Source organism: Pteropus alecto, unplaced genomic scaffold, assembly GCF_000325575.1.
Source record: "Pteropus alecto unplaced genomic scaffold, ASM32557v1 scaffold20, whole genome shotgun sequence".
In the NCBI taxonomy this organism is placed as follows: Eukaryota; Metazoa; Chordata; class Mammalia; order Chiroptera; family Pteropodidae; genus Pteropus; species Pteropus alecto.
This window is the reverse complement of record NW_006436298.1, coordinates 10,813,547-10,833,059: the sequence shown is the minus strand read 5'-3', so window position 1 is coordinate 10,833,059 and position 19,513 is coordinate 10,813,547. Positions and strand designations below refer to the sequence as shown.

The window sequence follows — 19,513 nt, the reverse complement described above, 5'->3', positions numbered from 1 at the left end:
ATAACTTCATTAAAATGTATTATATTCATGTTTATCAACCATTAGAGCAGTGGTTCTCAAACTTTAGTAGTACATAACAATCACTTGGGTGATTACTAAGAGTGCGTCTTCCTACGTGTCTGGCCAAGAGATTCCGCTTGACTCAGTAGTCTGGGTTGGGGTCTAGGAGTCTTCTTTTTTATACTCAGCCATCAGGTGGTTCTGCAGGAGGTGTGAGCATCATACTTGAAGAAAGAATGTCAAACACGAAGCACCTCGAATAGGCATTGAATAAAGCATAGAGGACAAGAAAGGAAATGGAATCCTTTGGCTCACTTGAAACTACTGTCATTCATTCCTTCACCCAACAGCTATTTCCCTAGCACCAACCATGGCCAAACCCTGTACCATTCACTGAGGATATGGCAGAGAAGACACACATGATTCTTGCCTTCATGACAAGACAATTATTATAGTATATCATGGTATACCCAAGAAGGACAGTGTCAACTGCCACTGCAAATTTGGCATGATCGCATAGCTCAGACCCGAAGGGATAGTGGTGAAAGTGGCCAAGAAGGATATCTTTCTAACCCTAAATTAAAGAGGGGCCAGGGTTGCATATAAGCTGGCAAATGGGCAGCATGAAAGCTCCTATCTACTTCACTCACAGTCATCAGTGCCAAAACTGAGGACTTTAGAGCTTAGGGGCACAGCTCGTGCTTGGGGACGTACTGCCCAACAGGCAGGTCATATTTTATGGCTGTAGTCTAGGCAGGCCCTGCAGTGAGAGCCTGCGCTCACTGAATTCATCATTTCCAGATGGCACATCAAGGGCTGGGCCCAGGCTAGTGAGCGTTCCCTTGGGTTTCAACATCTTTGCCACGGTCCCATGATTTAGTACTCCTTGAAAAGGACCACATGATGGGCTTTAGTCCCGCAGAATACAAAAATAAGAAGTTAATTAGATCTCCTGTTCATTAATATTTGTCTCCTTTCATTTCGGTAAAAGAAATGAAATGGCCGTAAAATAAAATTTTATGATTACATGGCAAATCACTAAAAATCCCCATTCAAGGATATTAGTCACTTTCAGGGATTTAATAAAAGGGAAAATAAGAAAAGCCTCTTTTCTCCAGTGATTCAACAGAGGGGAAGTTTCCATTTGTCCTGTGTTTTCTCCCACATCACGGCTGGTGTCAACCCCCCTCCTTCTGCTACTTCCTTCCCTTCCGTCCCTCTCCTGGCATCTCTTCTTCTAGGCACCCAGTCTTCCAGGGGCCTGATGGGGTGGAGGATGGCAAAACACAGCACTTCCTTTTTTCACAATGTTTAACTTAGGGATGACTCACCTGCCTAGGCTTCACTGATACGCTTTTTGTAATTAGAGATTGGAAATATATTCCCTGTCCCCATCCTTAAGGCAAGTTGCTATTTATTCAAATAGTAGGGCCTCTAAGGTTAGGAGGAAACAGTTTAAGTTGCCACAAGTGTGTCCACAACTGAACTGGAAAGAGACACCTATATTCAAGGTGTCTGATGTCCCAGGAGGAGGAAAAAATTAGCCCACTCTCTGCTCTGGGGCTTGCCTCCACTGAAGGTCTGTCTTTCTGACCTGATTCTCACCACCCAGACATCAAAACAAAATATGCACAATTCTCTTTCAGGGTGGGCTAGAGTCTGGCCCAAATTATATCTTAACTTCATCATCAAATCTACATGGCTGTTACTACTAATAGGCTTAGATCTTAGTAATAACCATTATAGGAGCAATGAAAAAAAGAAAAATTGTGCTCTAAAATGTAGACAAATGTTCATTTATTTTGTGATGTGGGTATACAAATATTTTTTCTGTGCTTTTCTGAACCTTTAAAAATATTTTTCAAAATTAAAAAACAACTTTAATTTTGGCTAGCTAAGTCATTGTTTCATTAAAGTCTTGTGAAAGTCTTGTGAAAGAGCTGAAAACTCTAGGGTGAGACACGTGACTTAATAAACTCAAACTTATTTTAACATGCAAACATATTATTCATAACATTACCCAAGGCAGAAACTTTTAGTTATCTGAAAACAGACTTGTCAAAAAAAAATTTGTCAATTCATCTTGTCTACTCTTAGACTGAATGATTACTCAAACATTTGCTCTGAATTCGATATACATATTTTAAAAATAAATTTTGTCTCAATAACAGCTGAAGGATACTGTGAATCATGTGATGCATGGGAACTCATTCCATTTTCAACTATATTTAATGTCGTCCTTGCAAATGTAAGAGAAATAACTTTTAAGGTTACTTGAAAATCTACAGATAAAAAGTGCTGATAGAAAGAACTGAATAGAACATATTAAGAAAATAAACAATCAAGTTTCAAAGGTTTAGAAACCCTGGTCTGAAGGGGTTAAGAGATCCCATATTCCATGAGGAACGCCACACATTGTTAAATTCCCTTTTGAAGACACATCTAACGAAGGGGTCTTTTATGTCAGTATTTACTTTTTCCTCTCCACTTTACAATGGAAAATTTCAAGCATAAAAAGTATGATGGAGACAGAAGAGTATAATGAACTCTTACGTACCCATCATTCGACCTCAACAAACCTCGACAATTATGAACTAATGAACGGTCTTGAATCACCTATGCAACCTCCTCCTAATTATTGTAAAGCAAATCCTATATATGTTACTTTATTTGTAAATACTTAGACATGTTCTCTAAAATATTGAAACTTCTTTTGATACAAGATTAGTATTTGGTTTTGTGTTCTCTCCCATATACCTTCTCAAACTAGCTGTGAAATAATTTTGTTTTAAACAGCAAATGGAAAGGAATTCCTACCTGATTAGTCAACATTACTGCTTATTTTATCACACTGGTCCTAACTCTTTGGGGCCACAAGTTCAAGACCCAGCTGGATATTTTATTCCTTGGTGGGAACAAGGGGAGTAATAAATTGTGTGGTGGTGAAAAAAGGAAGGGGTCGAGCGCCTCCACTTTTACATTTACTGGTGCTAATAAAAATGACCTCCATGAAGGAGTAATGGCAGGGAGCCCCACAAATCAGAGGTCTCTCGGCCTTAGCCTAGAAATAGAAACTCTTTGCTTTTAAAATTGCTGCTGCCTCAGGAATGATTATTAACAGGCTTCAAAGACCAAAGAAGAACCCCCTCCCACACACACAATTCTTGTAGAAACACTAAAAGAAGGAAAAGGAAATGAAATACTGAACTTTCACTTTTAGCTGGAAGCCAAAACCAATTAGATCTCAGTTACCTTATAACGTGTTTGTTCCACATCATAGATCTTTTTCTCTGATACCATTTTCGGGGCAAAGAACTTGGCTAACTTTGCAAGGTAAACTCCGTTCCTGAGTCCTTCTTCCAGTTCAGTGGTTGGTGGCAATTCTTCAACTAAGCAGACTTCCATCCACCTAAAGGGATTAAGAAAAACCTTAAAGTGACTCCCAGTTGAGTGACTGTGTATAAACGAAGAGATGCAGGCATCTCACTAAGTATGATGGAGACAGTAATTAAGGGGAGCAGGATTAGAAACATCCTTAGGTGTCACAGATGGAAAGAGGACTTTTTGAGTGGAACAAAGATTCAGAACAAGAGATGAACAAGGGATACAAGTCCAGAGACACTGAACTCGCTACCATGCCAGAGCTCGTCAACGTCATCTTTATCTGAGTCTCTGCCAATGCTCTTTTGTACCAGAGAAGAAAAAAGCCAACCTATTTTGTACAGGTAGAATCAGTCCTGCCGACATTACAGAAAAAAATAATTCCAGTTCATGAGCCCTTAGCGAAGGAGGTTCTTGTGAGAGTTATGCTTCTGGTAGAGCAAGATTCAAGATTGCTGTAAAATGTGCAGTTGCCTCAGTCCAGAAATGACTACCAGGAAAGGTAGGAAGGTATGCAAAAGGAACATTAAATTTCCGAAAGCGGATATGGTCTTCTTTAAATAATACTCATTCCTTTATCCAATACCAGGAACTTATTACAACATGCTTACCTTTTGGGGAAGGTATAGTATTTACTGGGTTCTGAAAAAGTATTTCAGAACAAAGTCAGATTAAATCTTAGGACATTGTGCCAATATTGTAGGAAAGAGAACACCAAGGTCATTACTGGCTCAAGGACACACAGTGGGAGGGGAGCCGGGGCAGTTCATATTTCATACCGGTGTGCTGAGAATCCGCCAGAGTTATGAGGATAATGCCATTCCTAGCCACGCTCAAGGAGGTACTACCTACTGTAAGATCCAAGAGGCAGGTGTGCGGGCTCTCAGTGGGAGAGCCCCCCACCTTGCTGCAACGGATCCACAAACAAATCATAAACTGTTAGTGTGAGTACAAGTACCCATATAGCCAGTCCCCCCAGAGGATCGTTAACACGACAGCGGCCGATCCTGTCAACATTTGGCAGACAGTAGGGCACTGTTCTGCAATATTAACAACTGATCCTGATCCAAGCAGCAAACACTGTAAAATGTCTGAACTGCTTGTAGCTCTGGACAGCATCTTTTAAAAGCTCAAAGAACCACTCATAAGCAAGAAGTATTTACTGACCACTTATTAGGCACTGTAAAACAAGGAATATATGAGAAAAATATAAACATAAGCCCTATCCTCAGAGCATTAAATACAATTAAGAAGGCAATGCAATTGCAAGGAAAAACCAGAGAACCATATATGAGAGGCTATTATGTCCAATGCTGCATGTTAGCGCATAAGAAAGAAAAAGTTGGAGAATAAAGAGAGGGGGTCATTGGGTAATCACTGGAATAATAGGGAAAACATTGAAAAAGTGGAGAGACCTGGATTCGGTCTAGAAAAACGGAGTATTTGGAAAGGCAGGAGGAGCACTAGAGCCAGGAAGCAGGACAGACTAAAAGCATAAAGGAAATATGGCCAACTCTTAGAGAAAACCCAGAGTAGACTTGGGGCCTTTAGGATTCACCGGGAGAAAGGAAATAAAGCTGAGCATATACAGGGAAGTCGGGCTCTGGAGAAGTGTTGATGTTTGCTGCCACAGGAAGCAGCGAGCTTCTGCAGCTTCAAAGCAGAGGAGTAACATGCCGACAGTGTTAATTAGAGAAAATGAATCTTGTATGATGGATGCCCCAGACACAAGGCACTCCGTCAGGCTTTTCCCATTGTGAGAAATTGAGGGACAAGATTAGACAGGAAGAAATGGGAAGGGAGGAAAACAGGAAACATTTCAAGGAAACAGTAATAGGACTTGGTAGTAGCTTAGAAAAGGGGGTAGAAGAAAGAGAAATACTGCCAGGCAGAGAAAGGGCTTGGTATGAAGGGAGATCTCTGCACCAGGACTCAGCCTCACGTCAACTGTGAGACCTCAAATACATCCCCTAACCTCTCTGGACATTAGTTTTTCCGTTGCTAAAGTGGTCAGAGTGAGAAGGATGAGATGTTATCCCAGCTCTAACATCTTAACTCTGAAACTGGAAGGACAATAACAGGTAAAAGGAGATGAATTTGGCTTTCACAGATCATACACAGGTAAATAAAGCATGCTTGTTTTGTATAAGCCTTGTTTCAAATGAACTGAAGTAAGAGTATTATAGATGACGAATTTTAAAAATTTAAGAAATCAATAATAATGTTGTCTTTTTAAAAATCTAGCCAAGTTAAAAGCCACTGCACTAGACAGAGTTCCTAATCTAAATAAACTACAAATTACAGCATTGTGCTATTTTACATTAAAAACACAATGTTTTCAAATAATTATCTTAAAAAAATTTAAGAAATTGTTTTTCACAGAATATATAATTTCTGTAACTGGGGTGCATGTGTGAGGGATGGGGAAGTAGTGGGGAGAGATAAGTTGACAGTTGGGAGCACAGGGGAGGAAGCTAAAATATAAATAACTCCGAAGTACGATATTTTAGACTTGAGCGTACTTAAAAAAAGATAAGCACATTTATTTTTGTTTATATTAGAATATATGTGCAGTTGGCTTAAAACATTAATGATACCAAAAATGTAGGTTAGCTACAGCCTATTACAATTTAGCCATTGCTAATGCTTATGACATTACAAACTTCTCAAAGGCAAAGGTCCCTTCTTTTTCCTCTTTATAATCCCTTGTACTGCTAACATGTTTATATATAGTGAGAACGTAATAAGTTGTTATTAAATAAAAGATTCTGCCTGCTTAAAAAAATTTTCCAATCAGCACAGTTATATCTTAAAATCTTTTAGAACGTTGCCAAAGACTTGTTAAATGCAGCAGTTTTGCAACATCAGGCATCAGTGGAGATATCTCCTATTCATTTCCTTGAAAGTCAAAGGATGATGCTATTATTATCATTGATGATAACTCATATTTATTAAGCAGCATTTTGTGTTAGAACCTGGACTTAATATTTTATAGGGATCATCACTTATCCTCAAGACCACCCCATAAAGAAGAGGTGCTATTAGGATCACTATTTGCAGATGATAATCTGAGGCTCAGAAAGCCCAAAGTCACATACCTAGTAATTAAAAAACATCAAAAAGCTGCTGGGGGTGGGGAAGGGGTGGGGGGAAGGGGCCTTCTACTCCTCCTATTCTAACTTTTAACTTCTCACAACTCACCAAACAAAAGAATGAATCCTCCAGTCCAGTCCCACAGCCTAGTGTAAAAATAAAAATGAAAACAAAACGCTCCAGGCTATTTCCAGAGTAGCAGGAAGAGTTCAAAGGTTTGGAGATGTACATACTGTCACTCTTGTAGTATAAGGTCAGAGGACAGTGTAATCACTGTTAGAGCAGAATAAATTTCATAGGGTTTCATTTTCTTTAAGAACTCCCTCCTAGTCACTTTTTTGTCACCTACCCCACAAATGTAAACGGTAAATGGCCTGGGCTGTCTCTGTTGCAAGCAGCAGTTAGATATGGGTAGCTTAGAGCCTATCCAGATGGAGTCGCCTCCCCAAGAACTGCTGCAAACCGAGACAGGACCTCAAAGAGTCTTCTAATCATATACTACGTGGAAACTCCTATCAATCATTAGTTAGTGTGTGATCAATAAATAAACTTACATGAGAAAAAATTAAATTATTGCCAATCTCAACCTCAATGGCTTATCTGTTACACAAGCTAGCATTACCTGGTCAAATCAAAAACAAACAAACAAGCAAACAAAAAAAACACTGACAAAAAAAAAAAACTCATTTTTTTGGTCAGTTGGCATCAAACTTCTTACAGCAATCACAATGTAGAGACAACTGGCCTGTTGTTCAGAAATTCTGGTTCTGTGATCACCAGCTGAATATACTGGAACAGGTCACTTGAAACCCTGGGAACTCAGTTTCAGTCATAAGTTATAGTGTAATTCAATATGACACTGTAACTATGTAATATATTTTTTTGTTTATTGATAGATTCATTGAGAAATAATCCGCATACCACACACTCACCCATTTAAGGTGCACAATGCAATGATTTTTAGCCTATTTACAGGGTTGTAAGATCATCAGCATTTTCAATTTTTAGAAAATTTTCATCACTCGAAAAAGAAAGCCTTTACTTATTAGCAGTCGCATCCCACTTACTTCCAGATTCCCAGCCCATTAAATCTTTCTTTTTATGGATTTGCCTATTCTGGACATTTCATTTAAAGAGAATCTAGGGCCTTTTGTGATTTGCTTTTACTCAGCATAATGTTTTCAAGGTTCACCTACGGTACAGGATGCATTAGTACCACATTCCTTTTTATTGCTAAATAATATTCCACTGTATGGATATATCACATTTTATTTATTCATTTATTAGTTCACCAACATCTGGGTTTTCCCCACTTTGGATAGTGTAAATAATGCTGCTTAAATATTAGCACGCAAGTTTTTACATAGACATATGTTCTTATTTCTCTTGGGTATATACCCTGAAGTGGAATTGCTGGGTCATAACGTACGTAACTCTACGTTTAATCATTTTAGGAACTTCCAGACTGTTTTCCAAAGCAGCTGCAATATTTTACATTCCCACCAGCAATGTATGAGGATTCAGAATGCTCTCTCATTTCTTTGCCAGCACTTAGCTGTCTTTTTGATTACAGGCATCCTAGCAAAGTAGCATCTCATTAAGATTTTGATTTTCATTTCCCCGATAGCTAATGATACTGAGCAACTTTTTATGTGCTTACCGCCCATTTATATAACTTCTATAGAGTAATGGCTATTCAAGTCCATTGCCCATTTATTAGTTGGGTTGTATTTTTATAACTGAGTTATAAGAATTCTTTATATATATTCAATGGACTAGTCCCTTACCAGATATACAATTTGAAAAGATTTCTCCATACTGTGTGTTGACTTTTCACTTTGTTGATGGGTCTTTTGAGGCACAATTTTTAATTTTGTTGAAGTCTCATTTACCGATTCTTTTGTTGCTTATATATTTTGTTGTCATGTTAAGAAATCATTGCCAAACTGAAGGTCACAAATGCTTACCCGCGTTTTCATCTAAGAGCTTTGTAGTTTTAACTCTCACATTTAGGCCTTTGATCCATTTTGAGTTATTTTTTGTATATTGTGACAGGTAAGGGTCCAAATTCATTCTTTTGCATGTGGATGTACAGTTGTCCCATTACGATTTGTTGAAAAGACTATACCTTTCCCATTAAATTGCCTTTGCATCCTTGTTGAAATCAATTGACCATAAATTTGAAAAGTTATTTCTAGACTCTCAATTCTATTCCAATGATCTATATGTCTATGATTTGCATATGGGTAGTACACAAAGTATGCGTACATAAAAATCAAGCCAGAAGGACCTCATATGTCATCAAAAGCCTGTCTTCAGATTTGATCTAAAAATCCACAGAAATGAAAACCAGAATTGGCTGTGTGTCCTCCTGCTGACCCTGCATTTACTGCTTCTTCCCTGTTCCTTCTATTGATTGCTCCTGCCAAACTCCAACACCAATACTTGAGTGCCTCGCCCCAAAGCAAAAGTCAAAACCATTTCTTAGCATCTTAAAGGTTGCTGGAAAACTTTACCTTCCTCTCCTGGTGGAGGTGCTACTTTCCTATTAGTATTGCTTGTTTTCTCTTCTCTCTGCAGGGAAAATTTAGATGACTTGCCAGACACAGAGAAACAAAATGAAAGTAAAAGAAATTTCCTTTTCATTATTCATGCAGTCCCTCATCAACTTTTTTTTTTTTTGAGTTGAAGTGGTTTCCATAAGTAGCTCTATGTATAAATGTACATGGTCTGATCCAAGTGAGATGGGGAGAAGGGAGAGATAGGATGCTGGGAGAAGGATGAAGGAGAGAGAAAAGTGAAATTTTTCCAATTTTAAGTTTAGTTAAAAAAGAAAAAAAAATTACTGTCACTTCGTCTTTCAAGAGATAAAAAAAACCAAACTCATGAAAATCCTGAGACAAACGAGCCATTCTGTTAGGCTACTTTGTGCCTTGCAAAGCATATGTAAGTTGTTTCGCTGAGGCATTTGCGATTTGAGTTGTTATTCAGGAAATCACCAACTATAAATCTTGGTCTCTATCATACAGCGTTGTATGCAATAAATGTCCCAAAAGTAGAACTGCTGGCCCAAACCCAGAAAGTGTGTTTTTTCTGCATAAACCCCATTTTAATACAGCGCCCTGTTCCATGAACTTTCAAGTGTTACAAGTCAATTTCCCTCCTTAAATGTTGTGAAAATCAGCATATGAAATATTTTACAAAAGAATAAAAACAAAGACCAGATCTTTTCATACACACAGCGTAGTTGGTCACCTTTTGTGCCAATAGAGAGTAAAACGTCAGAAGGACTAGATTAAGTTCTCATGGTAAGACTTTTTCATTCCCTGGAGGCTGCTGCAAAACTGTTGCCACGATTCCATCAGCCTTATTAGCTCAGGGGAACTAGGATGTAGGAAAACACACATTGCTCATCCATGGGACCCCATCCTTCTCTCATACAAAACTTATTTGGTTCAGTATGAGAAAATGATATAAAATGTTAAAGTGATGCTAATTTTTTACTTTAAAACACAGACACATAATACCATGAGAAGAATCAATATATGACTCCAAGACCTAACAGGAATGAAGCAGACTTCCAAGGACTTATTTCTCACTCTCCTCTTTAGGAGAGAGATGCTCTAAGCAGAATCTGTTGAGTTTGGCAAGCATTACCCAAACTGTGTTGCACAGAATGCTGGCTCAGTGAGATGCTGATAGTGTCCCAGGGGGGGAGGTGAGGGAAGGAGGCTCAATGAGTTCAGAAAATGTTGCCCTCTATAGCTTTTCATAAGGATTCATGAGTTGCATTAGCATCCCGAAAGCTCAGGAAATTCCTATAGTAGGGAACGAAGTTTATTTACTTTTAATCCAATATTTCTCCATTTTTTTGACCACAGAACTCCTTTCCCCAGAACATTTGTAACATTTCATATAAGCAAATGGCCGGCAACTGATAGAAACAGCACAATTTGGTGACTAAAAACATAGCATCTGGAGTTATACCTTCTGGGTTCAAATCATAGTTCCAGAACAATACCAGTAATTTCTCTATAAAATGAAGAAATTTAAAGTATCTACCCTTGGAGGACTGCTGGAAAGACTAAATGAGAATCTATGTAAAATGTTTAGCACTGTGCCTGGCACACAGTAAAAATCCAGCAAACATTAACCATAAATATTAGCATGTCCCATGGAGTAGTGGTTACCAGAGGGAAAGGGAAAGGGAGAGGAGGGAAGGGGGAAAAATAAATAAAATGTTCAAAATAAATAAGTAAGTAAATAAATAAATAAATAAAATGTAAAAAAAATATATGTGTATATATGTGTGTATCTATATATACACATATATATACATATTAGCACGCGCACACACACACACACACACACACACACACACACATTAGCATGTCCTCCAAGTTTGAATCTAGCCTATTCCCTCACCAGATACGTAACCTTGACAGATTAATCCAATTAATATTTCTGAGCATCTACTACTTCCAGACACCATTTTAAGTGGAGAATCAGGCAAAGTCCCTCAGTTTACTGAGCAGTAAGTCTCGGATTCTCAATGATGTTAGATTCAACTGCTTCAAAGCTGTTTTGAGGATTAAACGAAACTGCACCAGTGCAGACCCTAGCAGATAGCTGACACTCAGAAGTCACTCATGTGGTTCCCTTCACTTTAAACAAATTTTTCGAAGAATCTTTTTGGGTGAGTTATTTCTTAGAGAAGAATATTTAATGCACCAATGTTACCCTTCTTCCTCTATGTTCCCTTAGCCATGGGATAAGGCAAAAAGAGAAATAAACAGAATGGCCTAAGGCATTGACAGATGTAAGAAAGCCTGCAAACTTTGTAGCCCAATTTATAACAAGTCTGATTAATTTTTGAAAACTACTTTGAAATAAATTTTGAAAAAGAAATGAAAAATTATTTCACAGAATACTCTGCTGCTCAATACATTCCCCATTCATAATTCTTCCTAACTATAGGAACTAACCAGATACTGAACTTCCATTTAGCTTTGTCCTAATTAATCATCTATCCAGGATGTATCGTGGTTTTTGAATGATATCTTAGATGACTTGGATCAAGTGTTAAATATTTAATAGTGCTTTAATAATACTTTGACTTAAACTTTATTTTTCCTAAAATAATACTCATATGCTGGAGAAAAAAAGCTAAGTGTATAAAGGATAGTTAACACTTCAACTTGTAATTAAAGAAATATATAAGCCTGAAAAGAAATGCTTACGCTGGAAAACAGTGTTGGAGCCTTTTGTTTTCAGGGATCTGGGGTGAGAATGAGAGGAGTTACACAAGTCACACCTCCCTGGAATCTTCCGATGTTTTATGCCCTCTACTGGTATATAATATATGTGCCTGTAGGTTCTCAGCTATACAACCTTCTCTCCAATACGTCTGAACAGTTATAAACTATTGGTACGAACTTTATTTCATAAAATGTCATTTACTCTTCCCATAACCCAATGAATTACCATCTTCCTTAAAAAAAAAAAATAAGTAGGATACCAAGAAAGATGAAATATATTGTCCAAGATCTTATGTAACTGGAAAAATCTTATTCTGAACCCAGATATCACTCTGAAATCTGCACATTATGCACAACTTTCTACTGATTCTTGACAGAATACATCAGGAAACTTAAAATGCAAACCAGTTATTTTACTTTGTGAATATAACTTAAAAAATATAGCTATGGCCCAAGACTTTTTTGTAACACAAAAACTAGAAACAACTTAAGTGCTGATAATCATATTTATCCACTGGATAGAATGTTATATAGCCACTTGAGATATTTTCATAGAATTCTTAAGAAAATGGAAATATGTTGGTGGTAAATTAAGAGAAAAAGACAGGATGCAAATATAATTTTATTTTTTAAATTACATATATTTAAATTAATGTACACAGACTGAAAAACATATAGCAAAATATTAACAGTGGTTTTCTCTGTATAATCGCATTATTGGTAAAATTCTTCATCTTTTCTTGTATCTTAACTTTTTATCATAAGCATGTATTATTTCCAACACAGAAAATAATGAAATACAGTATATTCTAAAGTTCTTGCCTCGTTCCAGTATATAAAAAGAGTTTACTGATTATGCTTAACACCTGAGCCAAAATGGAGTCTGGTGGTCGTAGAGGGGAAATGGTGGTTTGTGATTTAACCTAGTTTGTGATGAAGGATGGAAGCAGGTGGAGATAAAATAAACAAATAAACAAACAAACAAAACCGACCAAACCAAAAAACTCCACTTTAAACTGATTTTTTTAAAGTATGTTAGTTGAGATACTTAACCAATAGGATTCTCTCTTAAGGAAAATATTAGGTACATGTATCTTGTCATGTACCTCTAACCACGTCAACAGCCTGGCTTTAAGGCATAGAAAGTAAAGAAGGAGTAACGTCTTTAATGAATACATAAAATAAGTGAAACAAATTAAGAGCGCAGCCTGGATCATCTTTGCTGCTCATAGTAAAATGTGAGAGGAGAAAGAGAAATCAAAGGAGAAATTGTAAAGCAAAAAGGAATCAGAACCTGAAGATCTGGAAAATTCTCAGCCTATCAATACTGCAAAAAATGAGAAAGGGAGAGAATACAAAAGGTGCAGCTGAATAAACACCACGTAAAAAATGTGACTTGTTTTAATCAGCCATCTCAGCAAAATCAGGAACAGAGATGGGGTTATATGAGCAGGAACACTACCAGCTTAGACGAAATGGGAGGGAGACAAGGCAAAGATAAAGGAGTGGCCTCAGATTTCCGGGATTCTATGGGATGGGACAATAGAATTCTCTGGTTGTGCTATCAAGATAAAAGAAGAATGACCCTGAAGGTGGTTCAGAGATTGTCAGGGCTGTCCAGACTCTGTCTCCTCCTTGGTATCACTGGGCCAGGCTGCAGCCCCAGTGGCTCTGTCAGGCAGGGCTGTCACCCTGCTAGGCCCAAAGGACCGAGAATCAAAGGGATCACTCTCCAGTTTTAAAATCGAACGGAATTTGCCCTGCTAGGTTTTGCTTAAATGCAGGACCCCTTTCTTCTTGCCAACATCTCCCCTTTTAGAATGAGAATATCTGTCCCATGCCTGTCTCCCCATTGTATTTTGAAGCTTGCCTGCTTTCACAGGTTCATAGCTGCAGAGGAATTTTTTGCCTCAGGATGAATCATACCTCAAGGCTCACCTATATATTTAGATGATACTTAGGTGAGATTTAGGACTTAGAGTTGACACTAGAATGAGTTAATACTTTGGGGCTTTTGGGACGTAGATGAATGCATTCTGTATATGAGAAGACACAAATTTTGGGGGTCCAAAGGGTGGAATATTATGGGTAGAATTGTTTCCCATCCAAACTCACATGTTGAAGTTCTAACTCTAAGTACCTCAGAATGTGACAGTATTTGGATAACGGCCTTTAAGAGGTGCTTAAGTTAAAATGAGACCATTTTGGGTAAGCTCTAATCCAATGACCAGTGTACTTATAAGAGGAGGGGTTTAGAACAGGCAGAGACCCAGGGCAATTTCCGCAGAGAGGGAAAACTGTTGAGGACACAGGGAGAAGGCAGCCATCTGGCTAATCAAGGAGAGAGGCTTCATAAGAGCCCAATCCCACCAACGCCATGATCTTGGACTTCCAGACTCTGAAACCATGTTGTTGTTTAACACTGGGTTTGGTACTTTGTTATGGCAGTCCAAGCAAGTTATATACTAGCTAAAACATCAATCCCCATCATCCTTATCTATCCTTATCCAAAACTCCTTATCCAATTTTATTTCTCTTCACTGCATTTGTTACTAGCTAGCAGAATATAGCATATTTATTTGTTTGACGGACTCACCTACTTAGCATGTAAACTCCATAAGGGCAAGAACCCTGTTTGTCTTGAGAGACATACAGCACAATGGTTAAAAGCACAAACTCTGGAGCCAGATATCTGAGGCTGAACCCAAGCTCTGCTGTCTACAAGCTGTGTGCCTTAGGAAACTGTCTTAAGGTGTCTGTGTCTCAGTGTCCTAATCTGTAAATTGGGGATGGATAATCATACTGCTTCAAGATGATACTGTGAGTTAATGGAAGAAAAGCACAACGACAGTGCCTGGCACATAAAAAAATACCTTCAGGTGTAGCTACCATAGCTTTTATTGCTCACGGTATATCCAGGACCACTCTGTGCCCAACTGACACTATAATTCACTGTTCACATTTGTCCTTCAGCACTATTTGTTTAGCTGTCTCTTGCCATACACATTTCTATGGGGCAGCAACTAAATAAGCATTTTACTATGTCAAACAGGCCTTCTCCTCTCATCACAGTCTACAGCATCTTCTTAGCTAATCCAGGCCAACTCTGCCCCTCCCCCGACCTCCTGCCAACACCACGTGCTCTGCTGCCTTACACAAGTTAGACTTAAATGGTATTTGGTAGGGGCCATACAAATATTGATATATGCTCATGAGCCAGGATTCCACCATAACAGGGGCTTCCACCATACTGACAATGCCAACCAAAAATCATCACAGCTCGCATTTGCTTAGCACATCATCCAGCACTTAACAGGTACTTAGCACTTACTTGAACAATTCTCCCACTAACCTGATGAGATAGGGATTATTTCCCTTTAATAGAGAAGGAAAGAGGCTCAGAGAGTTAAATAACCTGCTCAAAGTTACACAGCTAGTAAACTGGGATTTCAGTCCAGGCTGTCACCTTCATGGCATACATATCTGTCACACCCCACTCTGCTCTGACAAATCCTTCATGATGAATGTGGTGAACAGGGCCTGAGCTCACTTTCTAGGAATGTTCACTTCTTAAGCGAAAATTCACAGTGAAGTTTTCTCTAAAACTAAATTAAGCCAGTTCTGATCTTCATAGACTCTGTTTTCCCGAAGCAAGGTGTACCTATACTTTAACAGGATGAAGGTGAACATATTCTCTGGGACTCGCTAAAGAGGTTGCTGTCAGTATCAGAGGTGTCGGTAGGGAACACTGGACTTTGGGCTCCCTAAAACCTGGCTTTAACCTTGGTTCTTCAACTTGATTAGTCATGATTACCATGGCACGCAGCCATCAACCTGGGCCGCAATTTCTACTTTCAGCAAATTGGGTACAGCATCGGCTATGTCACAGAGATGTCGTGAGAACTAAACCAGATACCATGTGTGGAGTCACCTGTTTAAAAGTCCCCTACATGCAACAAGTGTTCAAGAAATAAATGTTCACCAAAAGAAAAAAAAAGTTGTTATGCTCAAAAAAGTTGTGAGCATCCGTTTAAAGAATAACGCTCCAGAGGACCCATCAGACAGCACATTTTCTTTATGGAGCGTCTTTTCTATGCACCTAAGCACCGTGGCCTCACTGACCTGAATGGGCAAGGTCCAAAGTCCTCTGGGTGAAGACTGCGGGGCATAGAACACCCTGCAAGAAAAACAGCAGACCAAAGTGCCTTAGAGAACTGAACTCAAAATTCCAGCTGTCTACCTGGCTTCCCTGGAACTTGCTATAGGCAGGACGTGGCTGTAATGTTCATTTGCAGTGCAAAGCACTTTCCGTTTTACAAGATAACCGTGAGCTGGGGTGCAGAGGAGAAGAAAAGAAGAACAAACCAAAAGTCCTCAGCAACAGTTTCCTGGCAAATCAACCCTCATCTGAGGCTTCCGCATAAATTTTGGCCTAAATAACAACTGAAGACTTGATGCAGCAGATTCTCCTTCCTGGGTGTGTCTGCATTGTGCACATGATCTAACCACACAATAATCACTGTTCTTACACTTTGAAACATTTACTTGTCCCAACATTGGCAGGAAAATGAAAGCGACAAGCTTAATAAGATCACTATAAACTTACCTAATTTGCCACGACTCCTTCCTACTCTCGACTCTCTTACAGCCCTTTCCTAATTCCTAAGAAAACTTTCAATGTGAGATTGTAAAATAATGGACATTCTAGAACACCAAGTGAATGCCATATAGCTCTATTTCAAAATATAAGAAGCCTAACTGGCACAACCACATCCAGTATGGATTTCCTTCCTTCTCTTCCTTCCCTTAAATTACAGGTATCTTGTGTTCAAAGGTAACCCTTTCCTGGAGATGGAGAATAAATAAGAGCTATGAAGACTGATTTTTCTAGAGTCTAAAAGATCAGAAAAGAGTAGCTCTCAGCAGGTAGTAGTGAAGTAATAGCACTAGAAGACACTACTGAAAAGTTTAACTGTGAGAAATGTCATTTCAGCACTGTATCAAGAGCCCTGTCCTCTACCTATGTCATTTGCCCGGTCTTTATTGATTTCCCACACCCCCACTTGCATCTATACCAAGAAAGTGACAAACCTCACTAGATGCCATCAATCATTGTCACTCAGAGGAGAATGAAAAGAATCCGACATATGTTCTTGCAAGTGCCTCCCACTGTCCACGCCCACTCCTCCCCCTCTTTACCGGTACACAGTCTTCACAAGCAGCAAGCCTCTTTTTAATAGCCCCTAAGTGCAAATGCATGACGAGCAGACAGTAGGAGCATCCTGAGCATCATTCTTTTCCATATGTATGTCCATATTTACAGTTTACAGTTCACACATTCCCCAGGCCAGGCTGAAGCAGGGCTGCACACCAACTGGCTACTGACAACCCAGACCACGGTGGGCGGAGGGACTGCTGTGCTCATGCCAGGAGGAATGGCGGATGGAAACGATGCCCAGTACAGGTAGCAGATGGTACTCTCTGTAATTCCTCTGAAGACAGAGAACCTGGAGTTCCTTATTTCTCTGCTGACCACTATGACATTTGATAAAACAATTCCTATGGCAACAGCTCTAAGTATAACACTCTAAAAATAAAAGAAGGATGTTTTAAATGAAAGACACACTTACATTCATTTCTGGGAATATAGAGAGAGGCAGAATGTGGCAACTTGTATCTCTTTAATTCTATAATCCCTGATTGTACATCTATTTTGGCTAAATAATATGAGAAAATTTCAATAACAATGACAAAAAGTATATACATGAGGATATTAATTAGTGATATTAAAAAATGAACAACTTACGAGTTGTTTCACAGAAGAGATTATGAAGTTATGTGCATAATAGATGATATACACAGCCATTAAAATTTATGAAGACAACAGCAAAATGGAGAAATATTGATGTAATAAAGTGAATAAAACAATAATACAAAAATACACAACTTTTTGTTATAACTATGTCAGATATGGTTTCATATGAAAAAGTCAGGAAAGTTGATATATCAGGTTGATGGAATTCTGCTTTCCTAAATTCGTTTTGAAATGCTTTTTGTGATAAACAAAAATTAAGATAAAAGAAAAATTTGGGTAAAGCCCCACAATACTTCAACTATTTTCAAAATCTCAGGTATGCCCCACAAGGATAGCTAGCAACAAAGTAGATACACATCTACCAACAAGGTAGACCATTCAGAGCCTGGTGATAAAACTAAGGAACAGAATGAGATAGCCATACCATTTGCATAAATTGAAAATACTTACAAGATGAGATACACTGCAAAAATACACACAGACCTAAATGACACACTTTATACATATCTGAATGGTTGCCTACGTGAGGGAGCAGACTAGGAATAAAGGGAAGTAACTTTTAGGGAACCCAGCTCAAACCAGCAACTACCAAGTGACCAGCGAGACCCTGTGCCATACCCTGGGTGTGTGATTGGCTCAACATTTGCACCTGAGGTCCTCAAGTAAGGTCAGTTGTGGTTTCAAGATTTTGGAGTCAACCGCTACAATTTTAGACAACTAGACGTTTCCTCTCCATCACATGTCCCATGCTCTCAAACAGTGGTTGCTTTATACGAAGGCCACTTCTGTTCAGTCCTAGGTTCTAATTTCTCTTCTGTTTAAAACCAGATTAAAAGACTGCAGGAAAGCATTACTGAAAAATACTTAATCATGTTGTCCATTGTGTATGCCATTGTGTTACACAATTGTATAACAACTGTATAGTAATATGTGTGTGTGTGTGTATATATATATTAGTTGTGCGTGTAGTTATGTCTGTAGTTACAGAAATATAACTACTCAGAAATTATCCCTCGAAAGCTACAAAAGAAACTAGCAAATGTGGCTAGTTCTGGGGAGGGGACTAGGAAGGAGAAAGACAATTTCCACTGTGTACCCTTCTTTTAAATTCTGTACCATATGCAGATATTATCAAATAAAAATTTTAAAGCTCTTAATTAAGCAACCACTCACTCTGTACACATAATATTACAAAAATAAGCTTACAAAGTAAACTGTTCCAATTATACTGAAAAAGAAGAATCCAACGCGCCCTCCTCTCAAACCCATAGCCTGGGCTCTCTTAGAGAGAGTTTTCCTCCCAGCTCAGCCAGAAGCAGCCCACCAGGGGGCAGTATTTGCTACTGTGCCTGTCTGTACTCCTTTGATGTTACATGTAGGTGAATAGAGAGCCCTGCCACGCAGAATATCTTCCCAGGATCAAAGGCAACTGGGGTCTTCTGTTTCTGCCAATGTCCTCACATCAGTCTCAACATGTCTTGACTCTGAGAAGCACAGATGGCCCTGTGTCCCTCCCTGGAGCCCCTGGCGCTTCAGTCCTTACACCTTACCAAAGAAGGTATATTAAAAAGCACTTAAAACTAAGGTCCTTTCCTTAGAAGTCAATTTCTTTACTACCTGCTAGTTCTTGGGTTAGAACAGTAGCTATCTTGGGTAGAGTGACCATCAGAGCAAGAAGCGGGCCGTCAGATCCGCTAGAAAGCCATGCCTGAAGGAGCTGTCCCTATAGCAGCGTGTCGGGGAATTGGGGACTCTAATTGCCATCCACAGTGATATTTCAGGGAGCCCTTGAGATGAGTCAGAATTTCCAGACGGATAATTAAGTACCATTTCAATTGTCTAACAATTTCGTCATTGTTCTGTACTTAAAAAGACATCGGAAACAGAGAAAACTGTTTTCTGTGACAGACCCTTACGGAGGGGAAAAATGCAAGTCCACATGAATGAAAAGCAATCTTGTCCCACT

General features: G+C 38.8%; 1 protein-coding gene across 1 annotated transcript in view; it reads right to left on the bottom strand.

Annotated features, from left to right (window-relative positions):
• Positions 1–19,513, bottom strand: part of IQGAP2 (IQ motif containing GTPase activating protein 2) — a 250,314-nt gene that overhangs the window by 121,697 nt on the left and 109,104 nt on the right. The window contains 1 exon segment of the mRNA XM_006913156.2: positions 3,253–3,409. Within this exon segment, the coding sequence (XP_006913218.2) occupies positions 3,253–3,409 (157 nt within the window).